We start from the raw sequence: 26,018 nt of genomic DNA, 5'->3' as shown, positions 1-26,018 counted from the left end.
ATACGAACATAACTACGTGCAAATGAACGTATTTTATTTTATGTGAATACCGAACGTGAAACGAAAAAACTATCAAGTGACCAGATTCATTAAAAAAGAAATAAAAATAATTTTACTTCAGCAAAAACAATGGCGTATTACTTTTCAATACAAAATGATTGAGTGAAAATTCCGCTCGGACGCCACTAACAAGAATACTAAAGTATATTGAACAACAGAAAATACTTTATTATGCATAGAAGACGTAGAATACATTTCACAAAAATATTTAGGGTCACACCAAAATTGTGATGAAGAATGTTTCTTGAAACTTCAACACCTTGTCGTTGTACATACAATGTTTTGTCAAAATAGTCCGAAAAATGAACTTAAATATTGGCATGTTTTTAGAAAACCACCTATATAACCGCCTATCGAATGAAACCCAATAAGGAATGAAAAATATTTTTATTGACGTTACAGAATTGTTTGTAATTCACAAAGAATAAAAAAATAATTTATGTATATTTTCGAATATATCCATTTATTCATATATATGTTATTCAAATTCACGAATATAGCCAGAGATATAGGTATGAGATGTCAAGTGAAATTCAGAAAGTGGTTGCAAGATATTTTAATCTAAAACTAATTGGTCCGCCTCCTTTTTAGAGGAAATATTGGTCAATTTTTCATTCATTGAAGAAGACTGATAGAGCTGCGTTTGTTTAATGGCTGCATAAAGACAAAATAGAAGATGTAGCGATTGAATCTTTTTCTTGGCGATGGGTATTTGAAATACAGAACATACTGTATCCACGTACTCTGACAGAGACATGTCATTTGGAGCAGGAAAACCGTTTTGTTTCAATCTTTTTTCGACTTCTTCTGGCCATTCCTGCATCAGGTCATCCAAATCAGGCATCGGTCTATGAAAAAACAGTATGAGATATATTTTTATAATAAGGATAACAGAATGTCAGATGCCATGAAATTTCGCGTTTTTCCGAAGGAATGAGGTGTTGTCTTCCTCAACAGTTATAGTCTATACTAGGTCAATACAAACGGATCTGACAAATTTACTAGTTATATTCTATTTCAAAAGAGTGTAGAGTAATAAAATCTCATTAAGTATTCAAAAGCGCTACAGGGTGATCCGTCAATAAATTCTGTCACTTCCCTAGTCCGCATTGCAAAATTATGTCGTTTCATAAAGAGCAGGTAGGTATCACCCTGTTTTAAGGGATTTGTCCATTGTTATCGACGGATAAATACTGAGCCAGAGGCGCGCTAGTGGGATAATTGCCAAAAGAATATGCATTCATAAAAATTATATTAAAGGAAATAAAAATTTAATACAGCAGAACAGTGTTATTAAAAAAATATAAAATGTAACAATAAAATATATACGAACCGAAATCGGGAAATACTCACAAACACACACGAACGAACTTTACGTATTGAAACACTTGTGGGGACTTTAAATCAATTTATTCACAAAAACGACAAGAACTTTACTGGATACGTTATTACAATTTGACACTTGAACAATACTAAAACTGTGAACTTCCCTTAACGTTTAACAACACTCTATTTATACCCTAATTGAATGTTCTAGAGATTACTAGGTACAATTTTCGAGAACCTTTCGAGAAAATAATTATTCAGACTACCCTAATTCTAAACCCTAACCTAAGCAAAAGTGTCACTGTCACTGATACACTGGTCTCTGTCCAGATTGCTTATCCCGCTACAGTATATTTACAATTCAATTAAATTATTCTACATCAGTATAGTCTTCATCCGAAGAACTGTCATCATCCCCTGGTGTTATAATTATAGGGTCAACCACCTGATCGACCAAGTTGTCCAGTTCCCACATTTTATCTTCCTCTTTTAAAACATGCTGGATTGCTTTTTGCCAGTTTTCTGATGTGATTTCCATAATGGCTTGATCAAACAATACCTTGACATCTTTCATTTTAAATGTGGTATTGTGCCTTGCAACATATCCTTTAACTTGTGCCCATATAAGTTCTATAGGATTTAATTCGCAATGATATGGCGGTAGGCGCAGCACAGTTACTTTATACTTTTCTGCTACATCTTCTACGGCATATTTCATGAAGCGAGATTTATGTTGTTTTACTATGGCTAGTAGTTCCTTCTTTACTGAATTCGTCTCAAACTGAATACCTTTATTTGACAGCCAGTTAATAATTTCTTGCTTTCTCCAAGCTGAAGTTGGTACCTTCTCTAAGCGCCTTGAATGGTAGCTTGCATTATCCATAACCACGACCGAATCAGCTGAAAGAAATTTTAACATTTCCCCGAAGTAGTCTTCGAAGACATCCGAATTCATGTCCTCATGATAATCTCCCGTCCGGCACGACTCAAAGCTTAACAAACCTTCTTTTAAAAATCCGTCTTCGCTTCCAATGTGAGCAATTATAAGCCTCTTCCCTTTTCCCGAAGGCACTTTAATACCCGTCGAAAGGCCTTCTATGAAAGCTTGGCGAGAACTTGTTATATTTTTATCTTGCCACATTTTTTTGACTATATAACCTTCGTTTATCCACGTCTCATCAAGATAAAAAATTTTCTTTTGCTCTCTGCGGTACTGCTTTATAGTTGTCAAATATTTTCGTCTCCAGCAAACAATTTCATCACTTTCCAGTAATAGTGCCTTTCGATTGTGCTTTTCCCAGGCAAAATTCATACTTTTTAAAGTTTTCCATAAAAGTTTTCTGGATATCAAAGGAATATCGTTATCTTGGCTTATCTCGATAAATATTTTTTCAAGAGTGGGTATTTCCTTTTTAAAATAAAACGAATGAACTTTTCTTCGAATGTCACATTTGGTGTCTTCATCTAAGATTTTTATTGGTCTTCCTGATTTTCTCTTGCATGGACTTACCTGGCCTGATATCTTTCTTTCTCGCAATAATTTAAAAATCGTGGACTGTCCAATTCCAGTCATTCGGGCACATCGCTCAACACTTTCTTGCACAGACAAACTAGGGTGATCGTGTTTTATGCAATCATATACATTTAAAATTATAACTTTTTCGCAAACAGATAGCGGAGAATTTTTTATACTTCTTTTCTTTGGAGTAAATGTCCCCATTTTATAACTTTTTCACTATTTCTATATCACAATATCACTGTACGTTTAATTGGTGTAGTAACAATTACTATTATAACTCGAATGTTTAAGACACCATTACAATATATTTAAACCCTTTTTCTTAATTACCTGGGTTTAATAGGTATTGCATGATTGGTGGGCAGGGTCAAAAAGGGATTATTATAATGACATGGCACCTCGGAACTAAGTGTTAACCCTTTTTTGAGAAATCATGCTCAAGTATATGAAACCAAATTGCATATTAAATAAGTTTACAAGAACGACTAAAATTAATCTTAATCTTTTTTAAGAAATTTTACTTACCTAAATACATGTAGGTACTTAGTTTTAGACCAAATTACTTCCCAAAAATGGCCTTTTATTATTATCTATGTCTGTAATTTTTAATTTACTTTAATTATTAAGTTTAATAATCCTAAGATTTGCCTACGCCCATGGACGACAACGAAATTCAGGCAAATTTTATGACACTTCATGATTTATTACTCTACACTTTTTTGAAATAGACTATAATACCATATGAAACCCACCTAACCTAACCTAACCTCCCACATAAAAATAATGATTAGACCTCTTAAATTGTACCACGCCGCCCATGCCATACAAAGGAAATGCCGACGTTCAATAACTACATTCAGTTTTTATACCATTCGAATTGACTTCGAATAGCCTTTACTATGTAGTTTGGCATTTTTGCATCCTGTCTCGATTATATTTCGAAACACAAGAAAACCTTTTGACTAACTCCTTGTTATCGTGTTACTAATATTCAGCTTTCTACAGATGAATAAATATTCAATTAGTCAAGAAAGATGCGGAAGATAAATCGCTAATTATATTCTATGAGAAATAAGAAGGTGAATAGATTGAGAGAAAAGTTATACAGTTTAAGTAAAAAACTCCAAGGATTGGAATCAAGCTCTTCATCTTAGATGGAAAATTTAGGAAGGGTATGATGTTTTTTATGGTCAACATGGAAAAACTTAATATATTGTAGAGAATAATAATGAATCAAGACGTCAGGACAAATATTCTTTCAATAATACTCAATACAAGGAATAGGAAAAGTGTACTAAAGATCATCTAATTTTAATTTTGTTGTGGCTGGTGTTTAGAATTTTTATTCAGGTACCTGTCTGTGTGTGTTGGTCGGTATAGAAACTCAGAAACACAGAGATACTTTCAATAAAAAAGAAGAGTCAATAAACGTTAATGAAAGTACACTGTACTCAATTGTTCTCAAAATAGGTTAGGTTTTCCAATCAATAGAAACGAAGCCACGCCCCCCTATGATAATGTAAAACCGGAGAAAAATTTCAGCATTTTAGTTCGGAAAATTTCGAAAGGCAGTGTAGAGAGAACGACGACCCGTTCATGGACGAAATAGAAGAAATAGAGACACAGGTGGAAACGATGGTACGTAAGACTCGGGAAAAAAGAAGGGACAAAGAAGGAGACAAGAAGTGAAAGATATCTTAAGACGTCTAGCTATTCGGAAAGCCCCAGACCCAGACCAAATAACAAACCGGGCTTTGAAAGGCCTATCACGAAAGGGTATAGCAGCTGTAACAAATGTCATAAAAGCTATACTCAGACTGCAGCACTTCCCGTACCCGTTCAAGAACGCGACAGTTATCCACATCCCCAAGCCAAAGAAGAACCATCTATAATAATAGTAATAATAATTATTATAGCTTTATTGTCCAACAGTTACCCATTTACAGGACAACATAAAATTTTATTCACAATACTTCACCATAAACGAAAAATAAAATGAACAAAAAAGAAAAACTAATTCTAATTACCTACTTCAAGTACACGTTAGCAATTCTAATAATATTATGAAGGTTAGTGTTGTGCACATAACATATATTGGGGAATTGAGCATAATGTCAGTTCTTGCTCTGAGAGGTCTAAAAATAGATTGAGATCGTGAAGCTGGCCGTGGTACATTGAAGTTAATTTGATCAACAATTTTAGGACAGTCAACTCTCTCACTCACTAACTTGAACAAAAATATGAGCGACGCACATTCTCTGCGATGCTCTAAACTAAAAAATTCGAAAGGTTCATATATGACATCATTACTGATAAGATAATAAGATAAGTAAGAACCATCTATTCAGAAAATTAGAAATTTACAAAACTTTCTTTGAACTCTTTCAATGGCTATGTTATGAATCTCATAGAATGGACTCCAGACGATACTTGCATATTCTATCTTCGAACGTACGTACGTATGTGAAATACAACAGTTTCATGGCTTTAATATTATGACATACATAGAGGTGAAGCTAATAAAAGCGTGTTAATTAAAAAAAACATTCAAAAAAACTTTGCAACAACAAAAAGTTTCGGTTTTGTTTTTCTTGTAGATAATGTAGAAGCATTCATAAAATTTTATTTTTTATTATTAAATGCAACTCAATTCCAAAGATAAATTCTGAAGGTTAGAATAATAATACTTACTCAGAATATCGAACTATAGGAGATGATTTACTTTTATGTAAATCCGATATATCCTTTATCCATTTATCAATTATTTTCGCATTTTTCTCGATATTATCAACTTTTTTAACTACCTGAAATAAAAATGAATTAGTAGTATAATATGGGGCCTTGCAGAGAAAAATAGATCATATAAGAGACTACGAAAATGCATCAAAGCTAGAACTTTTTAGTTTTCAAGAATAACTACTTTTTTTTATTGACTTTTCTGGAGTATTTCAACCTTCCACGATCAAAATAAAATATAAAAATTGTAATGTAGGACTCTATAGAGATGTAGAAAGTGTAAACTTTTCAGTTCACTCCGATAAGTTACTACTTTCGTTCAATGATACTGTTATGGTTCAAGATATGAAGTCGTAGACTTCATATTTCAAATTCTACTGATTCATAGGTAATACTAATTGCATATAGTACAATTTCAACACTTTTTCATTCCTGTAAATTGTTGACGCTCTAAAATAGTGTCATCATATATAGGGTCTTCTAACAAGGACTTCCGAACTTTGTCAATTGACGCCCGCCATCTTGTTGAAGCTACATCTGTCAAATTAGTTGTCATTTGTTCAGTCTGTTTTGCGAAATCATCATGGACGGATAGATCTTTTAACAACACGTGCAAATAATAAAAATTTTTAAGCAAAATGGGTCACCAATGTTCCGGTCGGCATAATCGTCCTCTCGAGAGGACTCTTCGCAATGTGGTGGATAATTTTGAGTCCACTGGTTTCCTAAACGATGGATCAATACTCGTCGACGAAACGCAAGATCTGCCGAAAACATCGCCGCTGTCTATGAGAGTGTGCAGAAAGAATCCGAGGCTGTCGATTTCGCGTTGCTCACTAGAACTCGGCCTTTCACAGAACACAACTTGGCAAATTTTGCGTCCTGACTTGAGCCTGCAACCGTACAAAAAATCAACTGACCCAGGAACTGAAGGTAAAAGTCCATAGATAACGACGTGTGTTTGCTGAATGGGCTCTAAGCAGTTGGCAATTGACTTTAATTTTCATCGAAAAATCATCTTCAGTAATGAGGCTCATTTCTGGTTGAATGGGTTCGTGAACAAACAAAATTGTCGAATTTGGGACGATAACAATCCGCATGAGATCAAAGAGCGTTTAACGCATCCCGAACACTGTACGGTGTGCATTTTGGGCTGGCAGCATCATCGGTTCATATTTCTTTGAGAACGACGTTGGCCAGGCCATCACTGTCAGCGGCGAGCACTATAGGTCGATGATTACCAACTCCTTTTAGCCTGAACTGGATGATCTGAACACCATCGACATGGGGTTTCAAAGGACGGCGCTATGTACCACACAGATCATGCCACATTGTCACATTAAAGTGATGTGAACTGGCCACCGAGATCGTGCCATTTGCCCCATTAGACTTTGTTATGTGGGGTTTTCTTAAGTTGCAGTTGTATGCGAATAAACCACAAACCACAGCGGTCCTCAAAGACAACATAACCCATGCCATCGGTCAACAGTTATGAATAGTAATTTTTGTATAATTCAATATTCATATGGAAGTGGTTGTTTCAAAAGAATTTTTCCGTCGTAAAATTCAATGTTCATTTAAAATAGTTGTTTCGAGAGAGCTTTTTTTTCAGTTTGTATCCGAAAGTAACTTCTATATATGATCTACACATCTTTGTGAGTTCATTATGAACTTAATTGCTTTCTTCCTTCTTTTGGAAGTTTCCTACAATATTTTGTATACCCCTTTCAATATTACCAAGATTCCTATGGCTGGGATTGAATTTAATATATGTAAAGATGAATTTCTTTACTTACTGTCATCGTGATATAACTAGTTTTTTTATCCGTGACATAAAGTAATAAATATTATGAATGAAATAAGTACTTCTTCTTGAAATATTATTCAGAACGATGCTGGTGAGGTAATGAGAAAAGTGTCTTATTCCGAAACTTCGAAGCCCACTTTCGGGGATGATAGTGTTTCATGTTAGTATTGTAATGAATCTGAAGCCGGCCCTGACCGATGTCCCAGTCAGCAAACGCATGACGCATCGCGAAATACTGCGAAAACTCCGGATGGGTCCCGAAATCCGCAGAGGGATCCGGAACGTTCGTTGACGATATAAAAACGTCGCTCTTCGTCCCGAAGAGTAGTCTGTACCAAGAAAGCGAATCGAGCAGTTAACAAACGGTGAAGATAAATTAAGCGTTAGTTACTGAGTGGTGTAAATAAATTAGTTGTGATAGTGAAGTATTGTTAAAATAAATTTGTTTAAGACAGTTAATTCTTTAATTCGTTACAGTATAATTTCATATCGTTACTTTTTTATATTGTGAATCGTTCCTACATATGATATTCAATACCATAAAGAATATTTGAAGGACAAACTGAATAGGAAAAAGTGATTTTCGTTCAATTCAATGTTCATGTGAAAGTTGTTGTTCCAAAAGTATTTTTGTTTCGTGTAATACTTTGTTCATGTGAAAGTAGTTGTTTCAAAAGGGCATTTTTTCCAGCTTTTATCCGAAAGTAACTTCTACACATGGTCTACATTATTTTGTCCTGAAATGCTTTCTTGTCTTCTTTGGAAGATTTCCACATTTTTTTTCTATGAATATGGAGAAGTGAAAGCCAAAAAGCTTTTTTGCAGACTATTATTTTTCACAAAATGTTTGTTTCCGAAGATATGCGTAAATTCAATTCTGAAGTCAGTTTTGTCTCCGATCTCTGATTTTTTTCCAATAACTTTTATATTTCTGTTATTATTTTGATTGTATGATGGTAAATAAAAATTAGAACTCTATTATTATCATATTCATCAAACAAAATATATAACGGAAAGAAACTTCTGATTCTTTTATGCCTTTCGATGGAAATAAGTCTTATCATTTATATTATAGCAGAAGGTTGCTTGTTCATTGCTGATACGTTGATCTAGAACAGGGGTCGGTAAACTTTTAACAAAGAGCTGCCCATTTTTTGAGGCAAATAAATTTACCTACAAACTGACCCAACAATTCAGTATTTCGTTTGATTTATCCTGAGGATGACCTTTTAAAACTCTTCTTAGTTCCACAAATTTTGTCTTCTATTACTCGGAGTTCCTAAAATTCAATATGCTGAAGCTCAAAATCTTGAATTTCCATCCATGCGAAAAAATAATCATTAAAAGGAATGCTAGTAAAATCCATTAAGTCTGGTTTTATCAAGAAGGAGAACATGTGGCCATGTTTATCAAAATCTTGACCTATTTCAGCAAATACTTCTTTCAATGAGGTCATGTAGTTTAAAATTTCCTCATTAAATGCAGCATTATCACAATCATTAAGGTTGGGTAAGTATGTTTTTAGATTTTGAAAGTATTTATATGTATGGGAGATAATATCGCGAATAAATACAACTATTCTCATTTTGAAAGACTTCCAAGAATCATACAAATCTAGAACAGTTTGACCCGATCCTTGCAACTTTTTTAGTTCGCCGAGATGATTTGTAATATCAGGTATAGAAACATTATCTTACAAATCCATTCTTTAGTATCTAGTTCAGAAAATACAGCAAAAATGACCTAATTTCTCCCAAACATTCCACAAATCTAGAAAGCACTTTACCGCTAAGACAACATATATTGCTGTGTAATGGAATATCTGAATATGCACTTTCCATTTCTTGTGAAAATGACTTAAATTGTCTGTGAGTTAAAGAAGAACGACCAGCAATGTAGTTGATAACTTTAACAACGGTATCCATCACGAAGGTTAAGCTTCCGCTGGAGATCTGCGCGCACAAACTTTCTTGATGTATGATACATTGAAATTTCAAAAGTGGTCGACCAATGCGAGCAGCAAGAAGAGATACAAATCCCTTATGTGTCCAGATCATAGCGGGTGCTCCATCTGTAGTTACGCAAAAAATCTTAGTTGAATCTATTCCCTGTTTCTGAAAACGGTTAACGAATTCTGATAATATATATTTGCCTCTTGTCATTCCTTCCAATGGAAGCAGACATATCAGTTCTTCATACACACGGTTATTGTCATAGTACCGCGCAACGATTGCCAACCGGGAAATGTCATTAACGTCGACACTTTCATACTAAATACTAACTACGACATACTAAATAAGATTTTCTGTTAAATGGCGTCGATTAGTTATTTCCGTACATTTTCTACCATTTCAGTAACTCGCCTCTCAATATTTCGCGCTACAACTTTTGCCAATAAACTTTCATTTTGAAACTTATCTGAATACATGCCTATATAACGGTAAATCCGTATTCTAGAAGATTTCCGTATAACCGTCAACTCCTTTCGTCTTCTCTTTTTTAGAATTGTCCCGTCGCTGTCGCGTCATTCTAGCCTGGCCTGCCGTCACTTAGCTCAGTCAAGATACGTTGCCGTGTACAGTCCCGTAGATTATTTTGAATTCACAATAAGTATCCTTAAAATTAAATCTTTATTTTATTGCTTCTTCACAAAGTTATGCATGCCATTTTTAACCGCCAGGCGTGCCAAGTCTGGCATACGTGCCTTAGGTTGCCGACCCTTGATCTAGTATCTCATATAAGAAACATTGGATTCCATTGGATTCAGAAAAGTCATCAGAATCAGACGGAAGGATAAGACGGCGTATTGAAAGAATTAGACAATTCATGTAAATGCTCACCCCAGGAAAATAAAATTATTTGAACAAGCCAGTGAAATAAGTGCAATTATTAAAAAGTACTGTGTTGAGTTGTAATACATTTATTTACTTATTCATTCACGAATATCGCACGAATGATACTTATCATAAGTAAACAGCATTTTGTCAGGAGTACATTTTTTCAATTTCATTTTTTTCAATTGAAACTGAGAGTTTTCTAAAAATAATATATTTACGTACCACATTTCCATCATTTCTTTTGCTTGGATTCACTGAAGCAGCCCTTAACTGTAAGTATAGCAGAGCTGGATCACTTTGGTTTGTAGCTGGTTCATCAAGAACGGTCAAACCCAAATGGGAAAACTTCTCATGACACTCTTCTCCGGTTAAAGTCTTCTCAGGTGGAATAACTTTAAGAAAAGCATCGATATCCCCGACAGCGGGTAAATATTCTGGTATAAACGGTTTGAACTTATAGTCCAAGTTAAGTTGTTGAGGAATGTATCTGAAATGTGAATTCATTCTGAAAAATGAATGTACACGACGAGTTGCCCTTATCAGGAGCAGTAATAAGTCTTGATAATGGCATCTGAGATAATAAATGTTATAGAAAATAGTTACTCACTTCAAAATAAACTGAAACATATCTTTAGCGTCTTCGTCAACTTCCAAATTTTCGTGCAATTTAGGATCATACTCCCCTGGTATAACCAATTTTCTGTCTTCATTTTCACTGTCTTCGCTATCGCTGGAAATATGCAGTATCTTCATTTCATTTCTAGTTTTTTGTCTCGGTACCGCTGTTGGTCTACCAGATGGTCCAGCACTGGGTAATTTGGTAATCTTCTCATTGTCGATTGATTTTATGTCGTTGGTTGGGTCATCTAAACCTTCAAGTGTCTGAAATATAAAGTAAATTCAATTTTTATAAAGGTGGAGTTGAGCACGAAAGGAAATGTGTTATTGACCCTCATTACACAGGATTGGAACAATATATAATAATAATAACCGCTCGGGGGAGGGGGCTCAGAGGCAAGGTGGTGGGTCCATAACGATGATTTGCCTACCGATGACAACCCTGGCAATGAAAACGGACGCTTTGAATGGACGCATGAGCTAAGAGATCGGAGCATGCCGCCTTTTCCACCCAAAACCTTAGGGATTACGTATCTTATCTTCGGCGGCAGGGCTATATAGCTCTTTCCCAGACTGCTAACGAAGTGGTAGAAGTGACAGTTCTACCACCCGTTGGCACGGCTGGAGAGGAGACTCGCATCATGACACCAATGGATTCAATCAGAACACGCAGGGCGCTCCACAGAATTAAGCCCTTGAAGCCACAAGAACTGGCTTGTTTGGATGCGGAGGTTCATAGTGTTCTAAGAGAAGTGGCTGACATCTGGCAAATCAACACCGCCGTGTATAGCGTCGTCCAATCGCTTTCCGAATCAGAAGGACGGAATCCCGGCCTTGCGATTCGGAAGATTGAACGGCGTTTACATAAGATGGAGGCTAAGATCACGTCGGCGAGATAACTCGCGTGTCGTATCCAATGTGTGATAGATTACAGGGCGGCCAACAGGCCTTTCACGCCCGCAGTGCCGCCAAACTACGAGGTATCCATCACACTTTAGGTCAAGGCGTGCTGACCACCAAACAGCACTGCCTTGATAGGATACGAATGCTAGTGGCTACTAAGAAGTCACTAATGAGGCGAGCGAGAAGTATCGCGGAAAACCTTAGGTTCCGCGAAAAACATTCTTGCTTGTTCTAAGAGCCTTCACGTGTTGTGGATAATCCGCCGACCGCTGATCAGGTGAAATCCTTCTGGAAGGATATCTATGAACACAAGGGTTCGAAGAACTGTTGTGGGTTCCAAGAACTTTGCTCCTCCAGGCCCAGATGGGCTGAACAGTACCAATCACCCACCGCCATCTGGCCCAAGTTTTCAACTCATGGCTGGACGGAGAGCAGCGGATTCCGGATTGGTTTGTCGAGGGGAGAACCGTTTTTATCCCCAAAAGCGGAGATTTGTCGATTCCTAAGAATTACAGACCGATAACATGCTTGAATTTGTGTTTATAAGTTGTTTACAAGCATCTTATACACACAAATACTCACCACAGTTGATCGAGTGTTTGAACGGATATATGAGCAGAGAGGGTCCAAGAGAGGAGTCGCTGGATGTAAAGAGAACCTGCTCATCGATAGATGTGTAACGCAGAACTCGATACAATATAAGCGTAACCTCTCTATGGCCTGGATCGATTACCGTAAGGCATTTGATATAATTTCGCATGAACTCATCTTGCACTTGCTTAGATCCCTTGTGGTGCCCGCAAAATAGTGAGATGCATTGAACAACTGATATCACTTTGGCGAACTCGCTTCACCATATTATCTTGTCAAACAAGAGTCCAAACAGGGTGGATCACTTTCAGAAAAGGTGCATTTCAGGGTGATTCCCCAAGTCCCCTTCTCTTCTGCATCTCACTATTGCCATTATCCGTTGCGCTCAGAAATACTTGAGGCTATAACTGCGGCACCTCCGGAAATCGGAGGCATAAGGTCACCCATTTGTTTTATGTGGATGATCTTAAACTTTATGCCTCTGGAAAGAAGGATCTCCATCAGTTTTTGAGGGTGGTGGAAGAGTACACGCATGCTATCGGTATGAAATTCGGAATAGACAAATGTGCAATGGTCCATCTCAAAAGAGGACGATGCGGGTACTACGGAGAGGATGTGCAGCTCGTAGATGGAAGCATTCTACACCATCTGGATGCCGGAGAGATGTACACTTACCTCGGAGTGGAACAACGCTACTCACAAGAGGTAATAGCAGTGAAAAACTCTCTCCGCGGCAAGTATCAGCACAAACTTCGACAGATCTGGTCATCGGAACTGTCGGGGAAGAACAAAGTTGCTTCACCAAAGATGAATATTACTGGAGTTTTCTCCCCAACACCAAATCGTTATTTTTACCACCTCGACACGTGTTTCGATCACCAAGTGATCATACAAGCTAGCAAGCCTGATGCCTCGAGCACCAGAGCAAGTCGATATTAGTCATGGAGTTTTCAGCTCCTAGCGAGACGAATATCGTCCGAAAAGAACTCCGCAGACTATATCCAGATCACTCTGTCAAGATAGTTGTTCTGATTATTGGTGGAATGATGCCCTCTCTACTCTCGAATCTTAAAATCATACCGTCTTGCCGCACTCAGGCAGAAATCCTAGCCGCACAGATGCAGGAGGCTGTCATTCTTGGATCACTGCGCTTGCTCCGGGCACATGGTTCTCGGACCCAATGATCACTTACCCCTCGGTGTGGGAAGTTGTCATTAGTTCATAATGCTGGCGCGCCCTCCTGAATGTATCGGAGCTTCAGTAACTACTCCAAGCAACAAAAATTGGTTCAGCTGAATGAGAGTTAGCGAAGAGAAGCCCAAACTATGAAAAAAAATATTCTAAAGGACAAAACACAAGCACTACAGGAGAATCCATAAGTCGCTCCAAAAACGGTGCCTGTGCGAAAGTAGCAATTCATGTTGGATTTGAATCGCTGGAGATTAAATTCCTTTGGAAAAAGTTTCTCAGGAAATGTATCACATATGAATGCATGTCTCCAAATGAAAGAGTTCCTAAACAGTTAAATTCGAGGTGTACTGAGTTGAACCTCAAAACGATGAGCAGCCGCTATCCGTCGGGTATTTCTGTAATGTACTGCTCTTGGTGGAATCAAATTTGCCAAGTAACTTGAATACCTTCTGTGGAAGTATCTATAAAAGAGAGACAAATCTCTAACCTTTTATAGATGTTCCAGACGAGAATGCAAGTGATGTTCATGTCTCCAATCAGCTTGGAAAACCGACACAATAATTTATAAAAAACAAAATACTCCTTTCATTAAAGACGGCAATTTAGAGAAATTGATTAACTTTTCATCTGAAGTGAACAATATGGTGTCTATAAAAAAAAGTTTGGAACATGTCTGTTAATTACGAACTATGAAAATTGTTTACCACTTGTAATAAGATTCCCCAAGTGGATACGATTAATTCGTTCTACGGCTTGGTGCTTGAGATTTATCAACATTCTCAAAAACAAAAAAAGGTTCGAATCCAATTTGACAAAAGAATAGATATTTGATGCTGAGAAAATTTGGGTTCAGTATGCACAACAAAAGAGTTTAATCTCAGAGATATGCTGCCTCAAGAATGGAAAACCTTTGAGTGGAATTAGTAAGCTTGCCAGTTTATGTTCTCAATTGAAAGATGGAGTTATGGTTCTCTCTGGCCGAACAAATGTATCCAAATGGTTGTCAAGAGATATTAGTCAACCAGCTATATTGAGTCCAAAGCACGATTTCACAAAATTGCTCATCCAGCATAATCATGAGAAATTTCTTCACAGAGGAATGGAACTGGTACTGAACGAACTCCAACAAAAATATTGGGTGATTCATGGCCGAGCAGCAGTTAGAACAGCATTCTCCAGATGTCTTAGACTTAGATGCAGAATTGGAAGGAGTAAACCACTATTGCCCATGGTGGGATAAATACCAGTGAACGATTGAAAAGAGAAATAAGAACATTTGTCAATATAGGCAATAAGCATGACCGACTTCACAGCAGAGCACCAAGATTTAAAAACCATTTCAAAAGTGTGCAGTTAACATTCTATCATGATACATTGTGAATGTTGATTCGACCACAGAATTATTAATATTGAATTTTTTTATAAAATTTGGTATACCTCCATTTGAGAGGGGGCCCAGTCCAAAAGTGATTTTAAATTTTTCCTAAAAAAATAGGTAATACGATTTCTTGTTTGTTTGATTAACCGAAAATAAAAATTTTATCAAACAAAAAACTGAAATTACAAAGAAATAACATACAACAACCAAACAAATAAAAATTGAAATAATAATAAAAACTGAAAAAATTGAAAAAATAAAATTATTATTAACAAAAATTGAAAAAAAATGAAAAAATAAAAATTAAAAGATTTCAAACCAAGTTATGTCACAACGTTTCGATTGTTAGTATCCACAATCGTCTTCGGGTGATTTTCGGGTGATTTTGCAGGGTTATCAAATCAATTTATATTATATTAGACAATGGAAGTCCGAACTGATGAAATACGATTTCTTGTATTTCAACCTATAAAAATATTCGCAGAAGGCCTTGGTTTTTGTAGAAAGAAAATGATATTTGGTCCCAAAGTACAGTTTTTTGAACTCTACTATTCAAAATAAAGTTCTTCAGAATCAGAGGAAAACTGCAAATTTAAGGGAGGTGTCCGCTTTCAAGAGAGTCACCTTATATAAAGCTGGTCAAGAATAGCATTTGAGAGAAGATATGAAAAGTATGTTTCGTTTTATTTGATAGTGGTGATCCGACTGAAGTGAGATATACAAATTGTAATACAAACTGAAAATTTGCAATAATTTTTCTTTGTATTTTTACGTGAAATGAAAAAAACTACTCGATTTTCTAGGAATTATTTTATGATAAATTAAATAAAAATTCAACCTGATTATACTCGTAGAGAGTAAAATCAGAAAATCGGATATAATGTAGAGGACCGTAATTTTCTTAAAATGAAATAAGGTCAAAATCAGGGGTGAAATAGAAACATACTTCTCTTTATAAATAGAAAGAGTATGAAAAAATTATTCAGTTATGAAAATAAACTAATGAAGCCTACAGATAAATAGAAAACTGGAAGTCAAAATGTGTGGATTTTCAACTGTACGCGATGAACACTAAACGTTAAGAACTGTATAATTGAACATTTCTACCAACCTGCTTTGAACTTGATACTTTCGGTTTGTAGAAACGTTTTGGACTGTTGACATCTTCCTCAGAATCCGTCGAATTGGGTGAAATATCATTTTTATAAGTGTTTTTGATGGTATCGTCCTTAAAAGCATCTTCTCGTGAGAGGGTATCGTCCTGAAAACCAAAATTATTATTTTTTTCTTGTAACAATTCGTAAAATTCTAACATCTATAACAGAAAAGGATCTTTGCATATCTCTCTATTCGAAAAGTAGAAGTGTACTTGGAACTAGGATGAAATATTTTGTTTGTATTATATTGCGTAGCAACCGCTCAAGAGGCGACCTGTGATTATAACATTGTTTCGGACCATGGAAATTTATTGTACAGTATTAGTACAGTCATACACTATGTAATATTTTATTTTCTCTAAAAAAAGGTCGATAATAAATTATGGAAATAGAGGAAAAATTATTTAATCCGTATTACGTATACAAAATATGAACGTTTTTTTCTGTCGACGTGAAAATATCTCAACTTTTAAACAGGTTTATAATCAAGATAATAGATGGAACACGAATATCAAAGTACGTTGGATCCCTTTATTTTATGAAGAATTGAAAGTGCCCTAGATTGAGTGTTTTCGTCAAAATATTTAAATAGTGAGTGGTCTAAATGATGACACCATGGTATTTCTATGCGAACGATAACCCTCAGAAGGCGAAACTTGTGTCAGCTAAAAATTAACGAGGTCTTGCGATTCCTAACACGCCAATGAGATGAAAACCATACCCAACTATTGCATGGAAAAGTGTAAAAATATATTTTTACACTTTTCCTTGCTACAAATGCATTATCGAATTATCGATGAATTAATTTTTCAGTAGTTTTCTGGTGCTCATGTATTAAAAACGTATTCGTCTGTGATTCAAATACATTCATTCTAGCGTTGAAACGATGACGTCACATCAACTATGATTTGAAACGTATTCATGATGATTTAAAACAAACATGAGGTTGGTTTTGAACAACGATTATGGACGTACAGGATTGCTTACTTACATATATTGGCACGGTAAACAAGCGCCGAGCAAATGTGACGTAACACTGATGACACTTTTAGTAGCTGCCATAAGACTGTGTGTTATTTTAACATTTTTTGAGGAATATTTTCGGACAGTACTACATTGTTTTTGTTTGTTTTAATTAAATTTTTATTTAATTATACCAATTAGGTTTCTGGATTGAGTTTGTTATTGTGAAAGTTGTATTTTTTTGTGCTTTTGGATTTTTCAAACTGGTGTAACGAGTAGACGCCATATAAGATTCTGTTATTTTCTTCCGTTTTGAGGTTTGTTTTTTGCCATTGTGGAATTAAATTAAGGTAAAAACTGGAAATATTCACATTTTTGTCAGTAGTAGCAATAATTGTCTAACCATGAAATAACCTTGTAATTTTTAATTAAAATACCTGGTCGTATTTGTGCAGTGTCAACTTGCAAAAGCAATCAGTTGAGTTTAAAGGAAAGTGGTGTTAGTGATGTAATATTTCACTCTTTTCCTATTGCTCAGGATATGGTTTCCACTACTTTGCAAAAAGAATATGGATTCGTCACTGCAAAAGAGGGGATAAATTCACTCTCAAAAATGGATTTATTTGTTCCAAACATTTTACAGAAAACGATTAATGAACGAGATCTTGAAAATGAATTGTTAGGAAAACTTATTCTATCAATTTACTGGTTAAAATAAATATGTTTTTTATAGGTTTGCCTTTGCATCGTAAATTTAAAAAAAACTGCAATACCTAGTGTTAACCTAAATTATCCAACAATTGATAAAAAGAGGGAAGTTACAGAATACAAGTCGCAATATCAGATCCTTACAGAAAAAACACAATGAAACTATCAGTATGTTACTTGAATCAAATTTGAATAATTTTAAGCCATCCACATCTCAAAGTTGCTCTTCTCCTCATAATATTGTATCTCCTCAACCTCAAGCTGATCAACAAAATATACAAGGAGACTGATAAAATATAAAAACCGTATCATGTATTTTCTGTCAGATAAATAAAAAAAGTTGTTACACCTATAAACAGTTTATTACCAATATATATTTTTTATATATATACCGTTTATTATAAAAGATGGGAGAAAAAGTTATAGAAAAATTTTTTAGATAATGATATTATCTAAAACAAAGTTCATTACAAAATTTGTGTGGGAGTTACAGTTTTCACGAAAATAATAAAAAACTGATGAAACCTCTTACTTTTTAAAAGGGCAAAATAGCTCGCCCTATCATTCACAAAAAAAAAATTCACTTAGTTTCAATCCATTTATATTAAGTATTTGAACATATATTAAAATAATATTTTAATAAGAAATTTACATGAAATTTGTTTATTTTAATTTAAAAATGCAGTACCGAATCAATTCAGTCACCGCTGTTACGTCACGAGATCACGTGACGTGTTTAACAAAATCGCAAAAGGAAGCAATCCTGTACCGTTCATAGTCGCTGGGTTTTGAAATGGAATTTGACGTTACGTTACGTCAGTTTATGCATTATTTTGATCGTTATAGTTTAAAAAGTATTGAAAACATTTTCTTAAATACATTGTAAGGAAGGGAAATTATTACTTGGATGTAGATTTTAACACTTTCCTTATTGAACCGTACTTTTGAATAAAAAAAAGAATGCTGTACACTGGTTTCAAAAATGCAGCTATATTTGAAATATTTATGCAAACAATTTTATGCACAAATCCGATTCTAATTGAGGTTACAGAAAATTGAAAAGTTTGTTTGTATTATTGAATTTGATATCTGACACAAATTGAATCATTCCATTCTGGCGAATCTTATTATTAATGACGTCACTACAAACCGTTTATGAATACACGTGGGAATACGATTAAACGCCAGAAAACACCTCAGGGTTTCTATGCATCTTTCTAATGACAGTTGTCAAAATTAAAAGTCAAAACATTCGAATATAACCTAAAATGTAACTTTTAATTCGATTTGAGTACAAAAAGCGCAATAAGACAAAAATATGTGGTTTTTAACTTTAATAAGTTATATAGCAATTTTAGTACAACTCATTTTCGTGACTATTGCCATAGGTAATAATAACACTTAATAACTTTTCTGTTCCACAACAAAACTAGACTTTCGACTTGATTCCAAAATTATGTGATATAGTCTGAAAATTAACAAATAGAATATTTTTTCTGAAGTAATCAATAATTGTTTACATATTCAAGTTTATTATTTCCTATCAGCCAACACTATTAATGGCATAGTATGGCTCTACAAGAAATTCATCCTGTACTTCTTTAGAGGTATCATTTCTGAAAATGCACTGCTGTGATGCTGAAATATTTCATCTTTGTCTAAAAGAGGCATTCCGTAGCCAAATGGGAATATATCAGGGAAATACATAATATCACTATACTATTCAATAATACCTACCCTGTTTGTGACAAATTCGCTAGTTCAAAGTCTGTAGTAGACTTTATTGGAAATCTATCTCTCAAAGGGGGTGAGTATTGAAAATAAAAAGTGAGCATCATGACAGTACTTCAAATAAACAATTGAACCTCTACAAGACAGGTTTTCAATGAACTTGATTTGTTCACAGCAAGATATTCATTATTTGAATTCAAATTTGTTAAACCTTCCTGGGGTATCTGCCAAGCCACTCTTTTGCAAAATGTATTCATTTTAAAAAAGTGTGTATCTCAACCAACTGAGCCTCTAATAGAGGCTCAGTGAACTTGATAAGTTTACAGAAAAATGTTTATTTTTTTTTTATAAAATTCAAATTAAAATTTGTTATACCTTGCATTCAGGTAGTAAATGAGAAATCAGAAGTGGAGTAGGGTGGAAGGAGTATGTGAAATAAAGACCATTTATATAATTATGAATAATTGCCAATACTGCTAAACACTTTTAGTGAAATATTTCAATATCACTTGGTAACAAACATGTGAAAATTGACAATTTAATATACAATATTCCTTCTGTAACTTCCAGATGTTTAGGAAAATAAGGTTTCGGGAATCAATCAGTAATAAAAAGTATGAGTTATTGTTTAAAAAAATGAGCTGGTACAGTTCCCAATGTGTACATGAATTTATCTTTTCTAATTCAAAGCTTACATGAAGTTTCTGAGAGAAGTTGCATATTCCAACAAGTTTATTGAACTAATTTTCTAGACCTGCTAGAAGCCTTTATTTGGATTTGTAGATATGTCCACATTAGAATTATTATTAAAACTCTGCAGAAATCAAAATTTCAATAAGTTTTCAGTTTCCAAGATAAACTTACATATTGTTTTGCTGGTATCTTTCATTTTGAGTAGTCCTCAAAAAAAATTCAAAATTTCACCTAAGGCTAGTTTCAGCCATCAAAAAATATGAAATGATATGAATTGGAGTTCAAGTAAAATGGGCTTAAGTTTTTCGTCTTGTAAAATGCTTTACCATTCCTAATTTGACGCTTATACGAAGTTCCTGGAGAATTTGAAATTTCATTTCGAAAATTCCCCAAAATAATAGATATCAGCAAAATTAGATACTTATCAAGAACATGTCCCAACTTCTTTGATTAAAGAAAGATAAATTTATTTGAGGTCAGTATCAGTTCATATTTTTCATTACTGATTGACACCGCATGAGCTGAAATGGAGGTTTCTGGAAGAAGTACAGCTTGGGAAAATGTTCCTAGTAATATGAGAGGTTTGGGCTGTCAACACATTTCAGATACTTGGTGGAATTTTCGAAAATGAAGAGAGAAAGAATTGCTTCCATTCGGGTGATAATTGGGGCTGTAATGAAACAAGTAATAATTTGAGTGATGATAATCAAATTACCAAAGCTACTGGGAATTTTTAATAAACTTTAATTTTGCGATATCATATGAACATTATCGTTCAAAAAATTGCTAAAAAAACTGGTCCGTACTTCAAATTTTCTATTTTGAAAAACGTTGTTTAAGAAAGTGGAGTTCAACTATGTATTTGTGATTCAGTTAGCACCACTGATATTTATGGCAGATCGAAATATCCTATCTGGTGTAGGATAATGAATTCTTTGGGTTTAGGGCTCTGGCTTTATCTTATTCATTAATATATATTTTAGCTGCTGGTCTGTACTACTTGGCTGAATTAGTGGAAGAATATACAAGGATAGCAAAGAGAGTGATTTGGTGGATGAACTCTGTAAGATCTCATAATTTAAAACATTGATCAGTTTTGATTATTGTTTTTTCAGGTTACACTAGGGTTGTATATACTACTATGGATATGTGAAAATTTTCCATTGCCTATTATAATTTGTGGAATATTAGCACAGCTTTCTCATTATGTGATACTGAGAAATTTTCCCTTTGTTTCCTTCTTATCATTAGAATTCTTAGCAGCTGTTGTTTTTATTATAGTCAACCATTACCTGGCTTTTAGTCACTTCACATCTGTGTATCATCCTTTCTCAGAGGTAATCATTTATAAAACCAATGTTTGAAAAAGGGGAAGAATATTTGCTCTCAGATGAACACCATATAATTTTTTTTTGTTTTTAGGTGATGGCATATTTTACCTTATTCTTATGGTTGGTACCATTTGCCCTTTTTGTGTCATTATCTGCAAATGATAATGTTCTACCTACGAGTATAGATGGAAGAGGTAATATTTTGGATGGTCAGATATCACATTTTCAGTCAATCTTTCTTTTCAGAAGCTGATGTAGTGTCAAGTTATTTCTCAAAAAGAAACAAGAAATATGGATTGCTCACTTTCTTCAACTATGCGAAAGAATCGGTATTACCGGTAAGGACAAAAAAGGGATTTTGATTGTGATCAAAGAACTAATGAATTATTTCAATGGTATAATATGTAAAGTACCATTTTGTGGAATGTCAAAATGTGATGGAAAAACAAGGTTTCTTACTGATATTGCAATTTTTCTTAAATTCTGTGTTCCTCATAAGAATCCCTCTTTGTTAATGATAAATATATTATAAAAGCATTATACAGGTGCAGGGAACAGATTTCGTTTAAACAACGAATGTTCCACTGAAAAGTATACTGAATTCTTTACATTCGAATGATAATAATTATATCCAAAAGTGAGTCCATAAATCTCTCTGCAGATGATAGTTTGACTGGCAGCAAGTGATCTACTCAGTATCAAACAAACTGAACGTCAATAAAAACAAACCAATGTAGTACAATTTCATGGATAAAAATTGAAATATATGGCGAGACAATCAAATTGGTAAAAAAAATTCAATTAGCTCAATTTATAATACACAACACCTTGAAAGGAAAAGTCCATTTCATATATGTTGAAAAAAATGTAAACAAAATTAAGTTTTTCCCCTCATCAAGAAATTCTTGTCATTTGAAACCTCCCACCTACAACTACAGTGTAGACAAAACGACAGCCCACGGCCAATAAGCCCAGAAAGTAGCTTTGACACTGTGTTAGGGGTCATTCAAGTATTACGTAACGCAATTTTGGGGGAGGTGGAGTCTTGTAAACTGTTACGAAGCGTTACAGGGGCGGGAGGAGGGTTCGAACAACGTGTTACATAACGTTTTTTTTTTTATTCAAATATAGAACTAGGAAATTAAAGCCCCCAAGTTGGCTACCTTTTCCATTTTGTTTTACAGAGAATTCCTCGACTATCTTGTAGTATGTTAATCTTATTTTGTTCAAGTTGTCACTATTCGTTATCATTTTAAATGCGTAATTCGGAGAAGCATATTGGAGTGATCATCGCGCTTGCCACAATATATATTTTTCTAGCCTATTTTATTCATTGCCAAAAATCACGTTTTTTGAATTAAGTTACTTCAGTACGAAACGTGCGTTATTTCAATTATGGATTATTTTATTTGAGAATAGGTACGATATTTTATTTCAGTAAGCTTTCCGTTTCTTATTGCATTGTCAAAGGTTAAATTGATATAGAAGAAAGTATGAGTGACAGATGGAAATGGATAAAATCTCTAATAATCCATAAGTTCTCCCGAATTTCATATTTTTTTCCAAAAGAAAAATCTAAAAGTAAACTAAATGATACTACCAACTTCCTTCTGGAAGGTTTCGACATGAGTAACTATGCAGCAAAGAATGTAGCTACTCATCATTATGATCTCTGTATACAGAACTGAATCATGGTGGAAACAAGTTACAATGTAAGATATGTTCCCAAAAATTAGGCAATAACGCAAAGCTATTTAAAATTCTCGACATTGAACATCTGAATAGAAAAATGTGGAAGGACGATACTGTCGAATAAGATCCAGGATATGTAACAATAAGAGCTATACCCTTATTCCTTACATACAACCGGTAATGCAGTGCTTGTTTCAACAATTCAATCACCCAAAAAACAATGCAAGAAACAAGTTCTTGAATAAAATTTGACCCGAATATGAGAGACAAAAAGAAAATAAACGGATTAGTAACTTCCGCAGGAGTAGGGAAAAGTTGTGTTTTAGCGCCCAACAAAAAATAGATCAAAGTATCTGCAATAACAACGGTAAAAATAAAAATATAAGTGAGCTGAAAATACCTTTATTGAATCAACTAATATCCTGATTGATCAATTTTTCAAAAAAATATGGGTGAAATTATTTTTTTAAACTAAATATGCACTGAGCAGCATTACACGCCAATGGTGGTAATGTCGCTCAAAAAAATTAAAAGTGTCAGCCGACTACAAATACCGATAGATATAATAATAATAATCGTCTTTATTTTTACCAGCTGTAGTTACATACAAATATTTAAATAAATTAGAGAGCTAGTTGCTGACATAACAAAAGGCGAAGTTCAACTCAGTTAGCACAAGTGCTACTGAGTTGTCATCATATTAGTAACCTACAGACCCAGATTGTTGGTCGGTACTGCACTGAAGCCATAATTCATTGTCTTTTCCAAACTCGCCACATTCTGAACAGATATCGTTAACTGGATATTGGTTTCTTTGACTTCAGATTCATTTTTTCAACAAGTTCATACCTCTTAATAATTCTGCCTTTGTTTTACTACTTTCACCCTTTACATTTTTCACAACTTCATTTTTTGCTTTTTCGTCTTGATGTTTCTTCTAGTGCTCTTCCAATTATATCTTAAGGTCGAAGTCAAGATTTCAGCATGCTTCTTCTTTCTATTTTTTTCTGCTGTCGGCAAAGACAATATAGTCTCAAATGTTACCTCAAACAAGAAGAAAGATGTTGTTTGCTAACTTTATCAAAGGCAAATCATCAGAAGAAAACTAGTTTGCAGAGGAGGTTGTTTCATGTAGCTGAATTGTTTGCAGACTGAATTCATTATGTTTTCAGGAGATAGGGCCCTTCATTTTGTATTGCATTCTTTTTTGCAGGAGTGAGATCTACCGGAAAAAACAGATGGATTCAGTGGCACTACCACTGCAGATTGAAAGTCATTGATTGCTTTTTCAACTGTAGCTACTCATAAGCATCACACAACAAATTCACTATGTCATAGTGACTAATTCTTTCATAATTGCGAGTCTTCATGAAAATATCACACTCTCGATTATATGCTTTTTTCAAAGGTCAAAAAAATGGTAGATCTAGAGGTTGTGAGCGATGTGATGTGTAAGGTGGAATAGGTAGCAGGTGCACTTAAGGGGCTTTCATGATCATCCAAAATGAGCAGAGTTGTGTCATCAATACTTGATGCGGTATGTTTGATAAAATGCTTCAACTAACACAGAAACAGATCTTCGTTGATCCACCCCGACTTTGAACCAGGTATTCCATTTTTCCTAATGCTGGTGTTAAAAGTTCACGCGAGTAAATGAGCATTGGAGGATTATATCTACCCTCTACATTCATACAACATACGGTAACAGTTTTCCCTCGTTCCCTACTAGTTGCAGCTCCAACTCGCTTTCTGTGCAAAATTTGGGTGGTTTGTGGGCGGTTGTCATTCGTTTCGTAAAAATCCCTTTGAGTGGAAAATGATATATCTCCATCAATTTCTCTGTTGGGTCAAAAAAGTGTGTCACTTCAACTTTGTTGAAAGTTGTTATACGGTAAATGCTGGTAGATGTTTTCTTGAAAATCCGTAAAGCCAATCTTTTCTGACCATTTTAAGCTCTTTGTTAAAATTGTAAGGAATGTTGTTCTCAGTTACAAACTAAAAGGCAGGTCGGTGAAGACCAAGTGTTGTTATTTCAAAGAACAATTTGGAGAGCTTAGAATATGAGAAACCAATTCCTTCTCAACTTTTTCAAAAATTGTAGTTTTCCACCCCATTCGTGCAGCCTTACAAACACCGGATCGTAATCTGTCACATAACGAACTACATAGAACATTGTAATAATGACAAGCTACTTTAACTCCCAACTTATGATTTTTAATAACTGACATGACCTTTTCCATAGACTTCAAAGCCTGTTGTGCGAGTTTTTGTTCGAGGCATACTAAAAGTAATACATTAAATTACTAATCATTCAATTCAGTTTGGGATAATTCCGCTCATTTTGGTGAAATCCCGGTGACAATGAGCGTCAATACCCATCATTGGAATGAAAAATATTTTTTATTGCTGAGAAAGAAGCTAATATTTCTATGGGCCAAAACGACCACTAAAATATGATGATTTATGTGAATGCAAATGTTATTTCATTTGGGTTTTTATATTATCTGCTACTACGTAATAACAATGGTAAAAAACCTACTTGCAAGTGAGCACAAATTGTAAAATCCTGTGCTGCTTAATAACGCGCGCCTCACAGCCGCTATGAGCAAACTTGGCGGCTGTGAGCGTTTTTACGCCATGAGCGCCAATACTACTACGATATGTAACATTAAGCTATCTATCTGTGCCTGTTATACCTTGCATACAACCAGTAATAAGTGCTTCTCAAGTCAACAAATTCGATCACACAAAAAACAGTGCAAAAGAATACAAATTCT

General features: G+C 34.7%; 2 protein-coding genes across 3 annotated transcripts; one reads left to right on the top strand and one right to left on the bottom strand.

Annotated features, from left to right (window-relative positions):
- Nucleotides 1-432: 432 nt before the first annotated feature.
- On the bottom strand, nt 433-16,573 carry IFT46 (Intraflagellar transport 46). The gene is made up of 6 exons (XM_023155968.2): nt 16,280-16,573; nt 16,078-16,227; nt 10,893-11,167; nt 10,508-10,772; nt 5,597-5,709; nt 433-908 (listed from the first exon to the last, which is right to left on the bottom strand). The coding sequence occupies exons 1-6, from the start codon at nt 16,304-16,306 to the stop codon at nt 617-619; spliced, it is 1,122 nt and encodes a 373-aa protein (XP_023011736.2). The 5' UTR covers nt 16,307-16,573; the 3' UTR covers nt 433-616.
- A 2,447-nt stretch (nt 16,574-19,020) lies between these two features.
- Nucleotides 19,021-22,011, top strand: LOC111502020 (protein TEX261). Of its 2 annotated transcripts, XM_023155969.2 has the most exons (6): nt 19,395-19,401; nt 19,473-19,601; nt 21,202-21,281; nt 21,334-21,555; nt 21,641-21,743; nt 21,796-22,011. In XM_023155969.2, the coding sequence occupies exons 3-6, from the start codon at nt 21,273-21,275 to the stop codon at nt 21,909-21,911; spliced, it is 450 nt and encodes a 149-aa protein (XP_023011737.2). In that variant the 5' UTR covers nt 19,395-19,401; nt 19,473-19,601; nt 21,202-21,272; the 3' UTR covers nt 21,912-22,011. The 2 variants fall into 2 exon arrangements, with proteins under 2 accessions (XP_023011738.1, XP_023011737.2); XM_023155970.2 differs by lacking the exons at nt 19,395-19,401; nt 19,473-19,601 and adding an exon at nt 19,021-19,182.
- Nucleotides 22,012-26,018: the final 4,007 nt, after the last annotated feature.

Source organism: Leptinotarsa decemlineata, unplaced genomic scaffold (genome assembly GCF_025532065.1).
Source record: "Leptinotarsa decemlineata unplaced genomic scaffold, Ldec_3_MD MMD2_tig00000199_RagTag_RagTag, whole genome shotgun sequence".
NCBI lineage: Eukaryota > Metazoa > Arthropoda > Insecta > Coleoptera > Chrysomelidae > Leptinotarsa > Leptinotarsa decemlineata.
This window is presented reverse-complemented; position numbering and strand designations above follow the sequence as displayed.

Coding starts and splice junctions, on each gene's coding strand:
- LOC111502020 (XM_023155970.2), top strand. CDS start 19,113: ATGTGGTTTTTAACTTTAATAAGTTATATAGCAATTTTAGTACAACTC. Junction 21,556..21,640: donor TGTATCATCCTTTCTCAGAG/GTAATCATTTAT, acceptor TTTTGTTTTTAG/GTGATGGCATATTTTACCTT. Junction 21,744..21,795: donor TACGAGTATAGATGGAAGAG/GTAATATTTTGG, acceptor CTTTCTTTTCAG/AAGCTGATGTAGTGTCAAGT.
- IFT46 (XM_023155968.2), bottom strand. CDS start 16,306: ATGCAAAGATCCTTTTCTGTTATAGAT. Junction 16,228..16,279: donor GATCCTTTTCTGTTATAGAT/GTTAGAATTTTA, acceptor TTTGGTTTTCAG/GACGATACCCTCTCACGAGA. Junction 11,168..16,077: donor AAGTATCAAGTTCAAAGCAG/GTTGGTAGAAAT, acceptor TTTATATTTCAG/ACACTTGAAGGTTTAGATGA.